The sequence below is a fragment of the Triturus cristatus genome, chromosome 10, assembly GCF_964204655.1.
Source record: "Triturus cristatus chromosome 10, aTriCri1.1, whole genome shotgun sequence".
NCBI classification, from domain to species: domain Eukaryota; kingdom Metazoa; phylum Chordata; class Amphibia; order Caudata; family Salamandridae; genus Triturus; species Triturus cristatus.
The window spans coordinates 1,226,611,945-1,226,624,667 of NC_140593.1; the positions used below are offsets into that span (position 1 = coordinate 1,226,611,945).

Consider the following 12,723-nt stretch of genomic DNA (forward strand, 5'->3'; position numbering starts at 1 on the left):
ACCAGAAAAAGGTACACTTACCTTAGATTCAAATCACAACACTCGAACCTCTCCTTCGCAACTGCTCACAAACACATGCTCGCCGGGAAATACAATACTGCCTCAGCAGTCCGCGTCGTGTTTCAAACGCGAACATTTCAGGGGTGAGTACAAACCACTACTTCTAACATTAAAAAAAAAAAAAAAAAAGGAGACAAATTCGACAGAGTCCGGTTGCGCACATCCCAAAACAGTCCAGCTGGTGAGTTTTAGGAAACTTGGAGCCAAAACACACTGAGGGCACTGGGGACTACATTGCCACAACACAAGGGGAGGAAAAAAAAAATACAGAGGTCACGTGTCAGCAGCACACACAAAATGATACAAGCGGGGCCTCTGGCTGCAACGTAAAGCACTACCTGCCGTTAACTGACAAAGTGCCGCTCCTCCCCTTCCTCCCCAAACTCAGTCGTTTGCCGGGACAATAACTCAAGGGGTTCAAATGCGAGGTGCACAATGCACCGCGAATAATAAATCCGCTTTCTTTGTGGGAGGCTTTCAGAAAAACACATTTGGGGACAGGCGCCTTCATTACAATATTACAGAAAGTGGGAAGGCAGTTTACAGCGTCTCCCATTAAGCCCCAAAGCTAAAGCACGCACAGGGATGTGGTCTGTTGGATTAAAATGCCGAATTTGGTGCAGGAAAACAGGGATAGAGCCTCGAGGTCGCGTCCACAGCCGGTGATTCTGTGCTAATCACTTCATCTCCCCGTGCATAAATGTTTAATGTAAATACGATGATACGTAAAGCGCACAAAAACCTTCGGGTCGAGTGCGCGCTATATAGAAAGATGCAAAATGAACCCCCCCACCCCCCAAAAAAAAACTGGGTCACTACAGGTCGGGCAGGATGCATAATGTTTCCAGACTTAAATAGAGATTTTGGCCCATTTAAATGCCCCGGAGTAGCGTACAATGACTAGCACTACATCTAAAGCAAAGTGTGCATCCAGCTATTAGTCTTTTTGCCAGGGTAGCTTCGTGGCTCCATGCGGTAACAAAACCAATTTAAAAGTTATGTGGCCAGGACTTTAAGTCGGATGAAACAAGCATTTGCAATGCAATAGGTCTCGCATTTGCAAAAGTTTAAGCTATTGGCATTGTTCATGACAATGCCTTTTTTAATCTATTTTATAAAACAAACACATAATGGCATTTATTTATCATTTACAAAGCCAATAGCTAGTGTTGCATTATTATTAGCAATGCCAGCTGCTCACACTTTTATAATGCGAGACCTATTGCATTGCAAATGCTTGTTTTTGATTGCAAGGGGGGGGGTGAGAGGGTCAGATAGTTAGCGAGTTAAAGTGAGAGGGGATCTATTCGGGGAGTATGAGAAATAATAGGCCTCAGTATTTATTACATCACTGCATTAAGGGAATAGTGGTGTCAGTATTTATTACATCACCGCATTAAGGGAATAGTGGTCTCAGTATTTATTACATCACCGCATTAAGGGAATAGTGGTTCTGGGGACTGACTGATCAGTGATTATGCTCTGGAGTGTTTGCCTGACGTATCAGTCATTCCAAGATGGCCGCTTGCTTGTCTCGTGAGGGAGTGATTAGTCCTATCACTCTTTCCATGCATCCAAACTAACTAGGCAAATTCCTCTGTCCATGCATTACAACTTCATCTAGTCCTCTTTCTGTTTCTGTGAGGGGTAGATCTGGCTCGGTCCTTTGAGTCTGGTTGTGCTGTGTCTGTTAGTCCTCTGTCTTTGTCCATGTGGAGGGGTGAGGTGGGTAGACCTTCATTTATTTCTTTAGCTCATAAAGATTGCCATTATGAATTTAGCCTGTTCGGGCATAAAATGTTTATACCTACAGATGACTGACTCCACCCAACCCTGCAGTCCTCTCAAGGACCTGGACTGCTACAGATCCCCAGAAGATTTGCCTCTATCTAGCAGAGAGAACTAGCCCAGGTGAGGTGTTTGAGGTTTATACAAAGAGATGACTGACTCCACCTCAACCCTACAGGCTTCCCAGGGGTCATGGGCTGTCAAGGAGAACCCCAGAGGTAGAGGTCGCCTCTGTCTAGAGGAGGGAACTAGCCCAGGTGAGGCCATGGAATCCTGGAGATGACTGACTCCACCTCAACTTATTCTATCTTACCGCTCACTTGTGCAGCATCCAGCTGGGTCTCTTGTGAGTATTTTTTTCTTCATCACTCACTTGTGGCACACTCTTATTCACGCGGCTGCGTATTCGTCGAACCAGGTACCCTTAGACCTTTAACTCTAATTCAAGCATTGTTGCCCCATTTTTGGGCACACACTGATATCCCTTTCTTCGTAGATGTCCCTACACTCTTAGGTCCTGAAGAAACCCTATATTGCACAAAGGGTCGAAACGTCGTCGACAAAGAAACTAAAGCGAACCATTAAACCAGCGCATATCATTGTATATAGTCGTGGACTACTCTGTATATATTTTTTAAATGGTCGACTTTAAAATGTTTTGGAAACCATTCACAAATGTCACACATTTTTCACCCATGGTTTAGGTTCCAGTCTCACTGGGGACACCCCGCAGGATTGTTTATATTTATATTTATTGCTATATATATTTGAGAAATATAAAAAAGTAACTTGGATTAATTGAAGCCAGGGTGTATTTGGTCCTTTCTCCTTTTGGCATTACTCCAACCCTTCCCATTGCGATTGCGCACATTCTTACCAGTATCACGTGTTGTATCATTCCACGGGAACGATTGTTTCTGACAATAATTTGACTGCCCTGGTTCCATGTGAGTAGAGCCCCCTTCTTCCTTTTCTCGTATATTTCAAGTCGCGCCTCTGCTTTCCTACAGCACGTGTGAACCCATGCTGGCGCCGCTGTGATAGACACGGTGTGAGGCAGCGACATTCTTCACAAGCGCTAAAGGTTGTGGAACGGATGAAAGGCGCACACAGTGATGGGAAAGCATGCAAACACACCTTTTCTCCACGTCTCACTGTCATCAGATTGCGGTTTGGAATTACAATCACCATTACGCTTTATTTTTAGGTGTAAAGGGCGGAGTGTTTCTTTTTATATGATTGCCGTAAAGGGGGGGGGGGTAATATTTCAAAGGTGCAAATGAAGCAAACCAATAAAAATAGCATGCTACCTTCCAACACTGAAACTTTTGGGGTAAAAAAAAACATTATACTTGCATAAATTATAATGACCAATTGCACAGCCTTTAATGCAAAATATCGCACTGGGGTTTAAGCAACCAGCTCGATCACTTAGTTGCAATGTTCAACCAATCATCGTTGACTCAGCCAAATCACTGGGAATAACCCTCGACAGTAGCCTCAATATGCAAAAACATATCAGCAACGCTACAAAGGGAGCTAACTACCAGATTAACACACTGAGGAAGCTGAAACCTTTCCTTCCAAGCAAGGACTTCAAGCAAGCAGTACAAGCACTAGTTATCCCCAGAGTGGATTACGGTAGCGTCTCCCTCTGCGGCCTACCCAAAGCAACTACGGCACCATTAAGAGCCTCAATCAACGCCGCAGCGAGACTCATCACCGGCTCTAAAAGAAATGTACACATCTCACCAGACCTCAAATCACTGAACTGGCTTCCCCTGGAAGCCAGAATTCACTTGAAGATAGCGTGTATGACACACAAAGCCTTGCACCACAACGCACCTAGATATCTAACACAGAAGTTGACTATCTCTGGTGGGCTCAGATCTTCCAGAAGTGCGGAAAAACTATTACTAAAACCACAGAGATTCAACAAGAAAAAAACATACAACCGTACCTTCTCAGGAATGGCACCAAGAATCTGGAATGCTTTACCATCTGAAACCAGACTTAACCCCTCTATTGTCTCATTCAAAATGGAAGTAAAATCAATTCTCATGGCCAAATTCACCTGATTAAGGCCCATTGTTCTGTGACGAACTAATACAGCGTGGCCATTACCCTGACTAGGACAAGGGACCTACTAAGCAATCTGGACATCCCATCTTCCTGTTGTTTGTCGCATGAGAATAGCGTCCTATTGTACCTGATCACCTTGCTTTTGTAACATGTTTTGCATATAGATGCTTCAATTTGCCTTTGGTTTATGTATAATACTTGATGTACTGTTAAGCGCTCTGATACCCGCAAGGGTCTTGTCCGCGCTCTATAAAACTTTCAAATAAATAAATAAATAAATAAACAGACTCCCTGCTTATCAGACATGGTCCCATGCAACCTGGGGAGAGGCAAACAACGGCAGGGGAGAAGGGTAGGTGCGTGGAAGGGGGCAAAATCACAGACAACGGAAGGGGAGGGCACTGCTTAATTTGAGCCAGTGGTTTCCGGTACTTGGCACCGGCACTTAATTGCCAACACCAGCACTTGTGACAGCTGCCAAATGGTGGCGCGGTTTGTGTAATATAGAGACGAGCACAACATTTGTTTATTAATCAAATAGACATCAAATCAACTAATACCTGCCTCCCAAGGCATTGTCATGGCTTTCAGGGTCTCTAACAGTCTGAAATGTGGCACTTGCAGCAGTGTGATGGATGGCAGTTGTGGTGGTAGTGTCACTGGCAGCGCTGGAGTGGGCAATGGGTGGTGCAAGCTGGGTGGCCTCCTGGCAGGAGCCCTGGCACTTTTGTTTGTTTTTACAAATTAAGAGCTGGAAGGATGGTGGTTGGGTGATCGAGGGCAACACCACGTACAGCCGAAGGGAAGGAAGGTGGGTGCGTGGGAGGTGGCAACACCACAGACAACAGGAGCAGGGCGGGTGGGAGGAACAGGGAGGTGGCGAAGTACACGAGGGAGCCTGCTGAACAAGACGCACTCTGCTAGTGGGCTTACACTCCAAGAAAAAGGTAGCAGCAAAAAAACATGAGGGACACAAGTAATGCAACCATGCTCCAAGGGAGGGATAAACACAGGAAGGAGGAGGGGCAAACACAGGAAGAGGAAGGACGCCTACAGTAGGGTGCCTGGATATTTATAACCAAAATCCCGGGACATTTCCCAAAAATAAAAGTCGGCCTATAATTTAAAAAAGCAGACAAACAAGCAGGCCGTAAGGGGAATAAATGAAATACAGCTTTTACACAGACTAGCTTAAGTGCTAATTAAACTGATTTCAGAAAAGATTGGCAGCTAATCCTGCCCTGGAGCACACAAACACTCTTTCACTTGAACCTCTCTAAAGACCAGGACAAGTGCTGAACTTGGAGAAATCTGCTGGAACAAGTGACCAAAAACCAGGACTGCCCCAGGAAACCCAGGGCGCCTTATCAGCCTAGCATACAGCAGCTAACCAATAAAAAGCAAAGAAATTAGAGTGACAATGATCCAACCAATGGGCAAGTTGGGGCGGGCTCTAAGCCCACAGTAAGATACCAATAGGTCTGGAAGACACAGCGCATGCGCTGTTTAGCCGAGACCGAATATACGGGAACCATTCGTTGAAACAGGTAGACAGACATGCTTCACATCAGTTATCGATTATCTATCGGCACTCACCTCCGCCGTTCTTGTAGCACAGGTACGGGTAGCGCCACACGTTGCCCAGGCCCACGGCGTAGCCCACAGCACACATCAAGAAATCCAGGTGCGAGCCCCAGCTCTCTCTGGCCCCCTTCTGAAGGGCGACCCCGTATTCAGCACACTCTTGGGGTACCTCTGAAGCTCCTCTCTGCCCATCGTGCCCAGCCCTCTCCTGGGGCACCCCCCGAGGAGAGATGGCCCCCACTTGTCCAGCACACTCTTGGGGAACCTCTGAAGCTCCTCTCTGCCCATCTTGTCCAGCCCTTTCCTGGGGCACCCCCAGATGAGAGAGGGCCCCCTCTTGTCCAGCACAGTCCTGGTGTACCCCCAGAGGAGAGAGGGACCTCTCATGTCCAGCCACCTCCGGTGGCCCCTCGTGTCCAGCCCCCTCCTGGGGCACACCCAGAGGAGAGAGGGCTCCCTCTTGTCCAGCACACTCCTGGGGTCCCGCCGGGGCAGACACGCCCCCCACCAGTCCAATCCTCTGAGAGTGGGGCCTTGCGCTAGCTCCGGGCCCCTGTGACCCCTGGCCCATACCCTCTCCAGCGCTGAGAGTCGGCAGTATCACTCGCTGTTTGCCCATCATGCCAGACTCGGGTGCGAGCTGGTGGGCTGCAGAGGGGTCAGGACGATACTGAATCCGGTCTCCCCTCCCGCTTTAAGGCACCCACCTGTCCCCTCCCCCGTGTCTAATCATCCATTGCGGAGCCCCCACCCCTCACCCTGGTGCTAGCACGGGTGGGGGGGGGGGGGTATGGAGGTCGAACTCAGTAAGAAAACAAATGTGTAACCGAGAAGAGGGCAACTAGAGGCGCTGAGGAGACGTCTGACTGACCAGGGCTGTGAAGAGCGGATAGGGCTATCCGGACCCCCTCCCCCCTGGCAATGACTGCCCCTTCCCAACCCTACAAGCCTCTCAGAGGCACTGAGGAGACATCTCTGACTGGCCAGGGCTGAGAGGTGCGGAAAGGACAGGCTGGACGCCCCCGAGCCTTGCCTGCTCCTTCCCAACCCTACAGGCCTCTCAGAGGCACTGAGGAGACACGTCTGACTGGCCAGGGCTGTGAAGAGCGGATAGGGCAGTCTGGACGCCCCCGAGCCTTGCCTGCTCCTTCCCAACCCTACAGGCCTCTCAGAGGCACTGAGGAGACACGTCTGACTGGCCAGGGCTGTGAAGAGCGGATAGGGCAGCCTGGACCGCCCCCCCCCCCCCAGCCCCCCCACGCCCCTCCCCCAACCATGGCTGTCCTTTCCCAACCCTACAGGCCTCTCAGAGGCACTGAACTAGCTAAGAGATTCCAAGGACTGGAGGCTTCCTCTGGCTGGAGGAGGGAACTCGCCCAGGTGAGGCCATGGATGTTTATACACAGAGATGACTGACTCCACCTCAACCCTGCAGGCATCTCAGGGGCCCTAGGCTCTCTACGAGGACCCCTGAAGCAGAGGTCGCCTCTGTCTAGAGGAGAGAACTAGCCCAGGTGAGACCATGGATACAGGGCACAAGTTGGGGTTCACGCGGGTGGACAGCGTCCACCCACTATTTTCACTGGGTGAACGCCGTCCACCCTGCCAAGAATTTTGGCCCCACTGAAAAAGATGCTGAACTGGTCCCGGTGTAATTTCCAAACACCAGGACACTTTCAGTAGCGCCTGCACGTTGTCTGCTTTCCAGCTGCAACAAGCAACAATCTGCAGGCGGGGACCGGGCTTTCTTGTTTCAGACTCCTGCTGGGCCCATAACAAAGTGTAATATCCTCAGTTCTTGTTAATATGTTCCCTTTCATCCTGTACCTAGCTGCTCAGTCAGTGTGAGCGTTCCACGTAGAATGTTAGTGTGAGTGGGATGCTTGGGTGCCCGTGTGTGTAAGAGACAGTGGGGAAGACGGGCTGAGCAGCTAGGAGGCTGCTCCTGGTGGGGCCTGTTCTGGGCTTGTTCGAACTTGCTGTAACTTCTACTTATGGACTTAATAAATCACATAAAATCATCTCGGCTACGTCTACTTCATCACCTGAACATGTGGGACCAGCCCACTAAACAAAGGCCAAATTTGAGGGGTTATCAAGCCTCCTTTTGTTTGAGTCTCCTGGCTGGCAGCAGTTAGGAGCCTCACACCTGATGCAAATGCAGCAGAGGGGAAACAAAGGTTAGCCCTTCACACATACTTAAGAGAAGCAGCTTTTCACTTTGTTTTGACTTTGTTCAGTCCCTGTTTAGGAGATATGCATGCACTGTAAGAACGTCAGATGTGTTGATCTTTTCCAGTATTTACACAAAACAAATGGCGGGTTGAGGAGGAGGAAGAGGAGGAAGATTTATATAGGGCGAACTCGACCCGAAGGTATTGGAGCGCTTTACATGAGAACCAGTTACGGGGAGCGACCCTTGACCCTGATTCCGGTAGGTTGCTCCCCCACGCCGCACAGCACCACCTGTGTACCCGTGTCCCTCTGCTAACTGCCACCGTCGTAGGCTCTAGGCCCCTCTGCCTGAGTTGTGTTCTCTGTACATTGTCATTTTGTTGAGCTTGTTGTCTCCTGTTTTGCTCCTTTTTGCCTCTGTGTCCCCCTTGCCTTGCCTTCTGTGCCCCTCACATTATCCCTGCTGGTGCCCTTTTCTCTCTGTGCCACCGTTTTTCACCTGTTTTTTTCCTGCCGCTGCGTCCCCTGCGGCGCCGCCCCCTGCTTCCCCATTCGTCCTCCCACTCCCGGCCCCCAGCTGCTCCTCCTGCCACCTCCCCTTATAATGGTGGCCGTGCCAAAGTCGCGCCTAAGGCAAGCCCGTCTGCGCCCGTCCGTGCCTGGACCGTGGCCAGCGCCAGACCCCCTGGCCCCCGCGAATGCCGCGACACCTGACGCCGCTACGACGCCAGCAGCCTCCACGCACTCAATGCCGGCCAATCACACACCTGCTTCCAGGCCACCCTGAAGCGGACCCATGGACCCTTCTCCTGCTGGAACTGCCGCTACACCAGCCTCCAAACGACCACCACGCCCACTGGGGTACATCGCAACAGCCTTCGATGCCTTCTACTTAACACCCGCTCCGCACGCAAACACGCCATCAAACTCTGGGACATACTCGACTCCACCTCCCCTGACGTCACCTTCCTGACGGAGACTTGGATGAACGCCTCCTCGGCACCCGACATCGCCATAGCCATCCCTGACGGCTACAAGATCACCCGCAGGGACCACACCAACGGAACAGGAGGAGGAATCGCCATCGTCCACAGAAACACCCTCAGAATCAGGACCAGCACCAACGACACGCTTATCACCGCTGAACACCTGCACTTCCAGATCCACACCGACCCCAACACCACCCTCAGAGGAACCCTCATCTACAGACCCCCCGGTCCCCGGACACAGTTCAGCGACTCCATCGCCAACTTCATCAGCACGCACGCCCTTGCGTCCAGGGACTACATCCTCCTCGGAGACCTAAACTTCCACCTCGAGAACACCAAAGACAGCAACTCCACCACCCTGCTTGACAACCTTGACAACCTCGGACTCAAACAGCTCGTCACAACTCTGACCCACTTCGCCAGACACACGCTCGACCCCATCTTCTCAGCCAGCAACCACGTCACCTTCAGCCACACCACCAAACTCCACTGGACCGACCACCGTTGCGTCCACTTCACCTTTGAGAAGCCGACAACGCACCACTGCACACAACGGACCCCCAACCGCAGTTGGAGCAAAGTCACCGAAGACCAGCTAGTCACCGCCCTCGCCCGAAACTCACCAACGGACACTACCGACACCGACTCTGCCGCCCTCAACCTCAGGCAATGGATCGACAACTGCGCCAACACTCTCACCCCCCTCAAGAAACCTTCGAACAGACGCTCCAACAGAAAAGCCATCTGGTTCACCACCGACCTCCAGGCATCCAAACAGGCCTGCCGTAGGCTCGAGAAGAAGTGGCACCATGAACAGACACCAGACACCAACACAGCCTACAAGAACGCCATCCGCAGACACCACCAACTCATCCGTACCGCCAAAAGGACATCCTTTAAAGAGTGCATTGACAACGCACACAACAGCAAAGAGCTCTTCAACATCGTGAAGGAACTCTCCAACCCCAGCTCCAACTCCAACGACATCCCGCCATCACAGGACCTCTGCGACTCCCTAGCCACCTTCTTCCTCTGCAAGATCGCAGACATACACGACAGCTTCAGCAACCAGGCCTCCCCGACTGACACAGACACCTCAGACTCACTGCCCCCCAGCCACATCAACATCGACCCCCTGCTTTCCTGGACCCACGTCAACGATGAAGACACCATCAAAACCATGAACACCATCCACTCCGGTTCACCATCCGACCCCTGCCCGCACCACATCTTCAACAAAGCAGGCTCCACCATCGCACCCCATCTCCGCAAAATCATCAACAGCTCCTTCGAGACCGCCATCTTCCCAGAGAGCTGGAAGCACGGCGAGATCAACGCCCTACTCAAGAAACCCAAAGCTGACCCCAAAGACCTCAAGAACTTCCGGCCCATCTCCCTCCTCCCGTTCCCGGCAAAAGTCATCGAGAAGATCATCAACAGGCAACTGACCTCCTTCCTTGAAAAGAACAACATCTTGGACCCATCCCAATCCGGCTTCTGCAGGAACCACAGCACTGAAACAGCGCTCATCGCCGCCACTGATGACATCAGGGCCATGATGGACAACGGAGAAACCGCGGCCCTCATCCTCCTGGACCCCTCGGCCGCCTTTGTAACCGTCTGCCACCACACCCTCAGCACATGCCTCCACAACGCAGGGATCCGTGACAAAGCACTGGACTGGACCACCAACTTCCTCACCGCTAGAACCCAGAGTGTCCGCCTCCCCTCACTCCGCTCTAAAGACACCAAGATCATCTGCGGCGTACCCCAAGGATCGTCCCTCAGCCCGACACTCTTCAACATCTACATGGCACCGCTCGCCAACATCGCCAGATCGCACCACCTCAACATCGTCTCATAAGCCGATGACACCAAGCTGATCCTCTCTTTCACCAAGGCCCCCACCATCACCAAATCCAACCTCCACGAAGGAATGAAGGCCATCGCCGAGTGGATGATGATCAGCCGCCTGAAACTGAACTTGGACAAGACGGAGGTCCTCATCATCGCATCCACCCCGTCTGCCTGGGATGACTCATGGTGGCCGGCCGCACTGGAAGCGGCACTGACGCCCACTAACCACGCACGCTACCTGGGAGCCATCCTGGACTCAGCGTTGTCAATGACCCAGCAAGTGAACGCCGTCTCCTCCTCCTGCTTCAACACCCTCCACATGCTCCGCAAGATCTACAGGTGGATCCCCACCGATACCAGAAGGACAGTCACCCAGACCCTTGTCACCAGCAGACTGGACTACGGCAACGCTCTCTACGCAGGAACATTAGCCAAACTCCAGAAACGACTACAACACATACAGAACGCCTCTGCACGCCTCATCCTTGACATCCCCCGCCGCAGCCACATCACAGCCCACCTGAAAGACCTTCACTGGCTCCCCGTCAACAAAAGGATCACCTTCAAGCTCCTCACCCACGCTCACAAAACTCTCCATAACACCGAAACAGCATACCTCAGTGAACGACTCACCTTCTACACCCGGACCGCCAACTTAGCTCCGCTGACCTCGCCCTCGCCCTCGCCACCGTCCCCCGCATCTGTTGAGCGACCGCCGGTGCAGATCGTTCTCCCACCTCGCCGCAAAAACCTGGAACACCCTCCCCATCCGCCTACGACAGACCCAGGATCTGCTGGCCTTCAGGAGACTCAAGACCTGGCTGTTCGAGCATTCACAGACGAGTGTTGGAGTCGAGTTGCGGCAGTAGATTGATCGTCCCACCGCCCAGGAATATTTTTCGGAGCCGGTACGCAATTAACTTGCGCCAGACCACTTTTGAGGCGAGCGAGTTGGAAAAGAATACGAACGCTCGCTTTCCGTATAATTTAGTTTAAAAGATTTCCACTTGGAGATATAAGAACCAGGCTTCTCACATCTGCAAATACGCCTGTGATACCTCCAGTCCTCTGCATAACTCTTGTCCACTCTGATGAAGACCTTCGACAATAAGTGCCACGCTGAAGGTTGAAACGCGTTGGTTTTTTGATGAGGCAAGCCTTAATGAATTAAGGAAACAGAAAAACGTCAAGTCCTCGATAACATTCTAAACGAATTCAAAAGAGTGTCTCAAACTCGGTTTCCCAAAAAACTCTTTAGGATACCTCGACTTGGCACCTTAATAAATTATCATCCTGAGAGGACTTGAAAAACATGAGTCCCTGGATCTCTATATAAACAATGTAGGACTTTTCCTATATGTATAAACATTCTACACACCGTTGTTTAAAATAGCATGAGGAGATTCTTTGTGTCTAGTATACAGAATTGACGTTGTCTGTTATGTGAAGATTGTTCAAGTATATGACGTTGTGTCTATCTGTCATTTGATTTTTTAAGTCTTTTGAAATATTTGTGTTATTTTGTAGTCACAGTTGCACAGAATCAACAGGTCTTGATGTAAGAATATGAAATGTAATACGTGTACAGTGAATACAAGTAGTAGAAAATAAAAATCTACATCTGAAAAGTAAAAAAGTTGATTTATGGTGACAGAGGTACTGTGTTTTGCTAGCAGTATTTTTGATTCCAACCTCTGTTCCCCTTAAGAGAATCAATCCCCTGTTGTTTACAGAACTGTTCGAGCAGTAGTAGCACCCTCGCCCCCACCCCCCAGAGCCTTGAGACCCTCACTGGTGAGTTGTGCGTTTTACAAATGTATTGATTGATTGATTGATTTATATAGAGCTTACTTCCCCTGCGAAGGCGTTGAAATAATTGAAGTACCCAAAAATGTTCTTGTATAGCCCTACTTATCACAAAGCAGGGTGTCAGAGCGCTTTACATCAGTACCTGCATATTACATATACAATAAATTATATAAATTTGTAAATGAATGTACAGTATGTGTTACATAAAACTGGGGGATTGCAGGGTGTATAAGTCACATATCGTCTTCCATAGCTCACTGTGCTATTATCCTCGCAATGCGCTCAAACGTACACATGATAGACCTGCTGAACATATGTGAGGGCTTTAGATCTGATGCCACTTCTTGTGATGCCACTTCCTGTAAAGTCGTGGCTGGTG

General features: G+C 50.6%; 1 protein-coding gene across 2 annotated transcripts in view; it reads right to left on the reverse strand.

The window, feature by feature from the left end:
• SLC6A8 (solute carrier family 6 member 8) overlaps positions 1-6,164 on the reverse strand; it is a 293,475-nt gene extending 287,311 nt beyond the window's left edge. For both annotated transcript variants that reach the window (XR_014969688.1, XM_085629797.1), the window contains exon 1: positions 5,527-6,164. Coding sequence is in view for 1 of the 2 variants with exons in the window: in XM_085629797.1 (XP_085485923.1) it covers positions 5,527-6,136 (610 nt within the window). In the remaining variant the exon portion in view is untranslated. The remainder of the gene's footprint in view (positions 1-5,526) is intronic.
• Between the last annotated feature and the right edge of the window lie 6,559 nt (positions 6,165-12,723).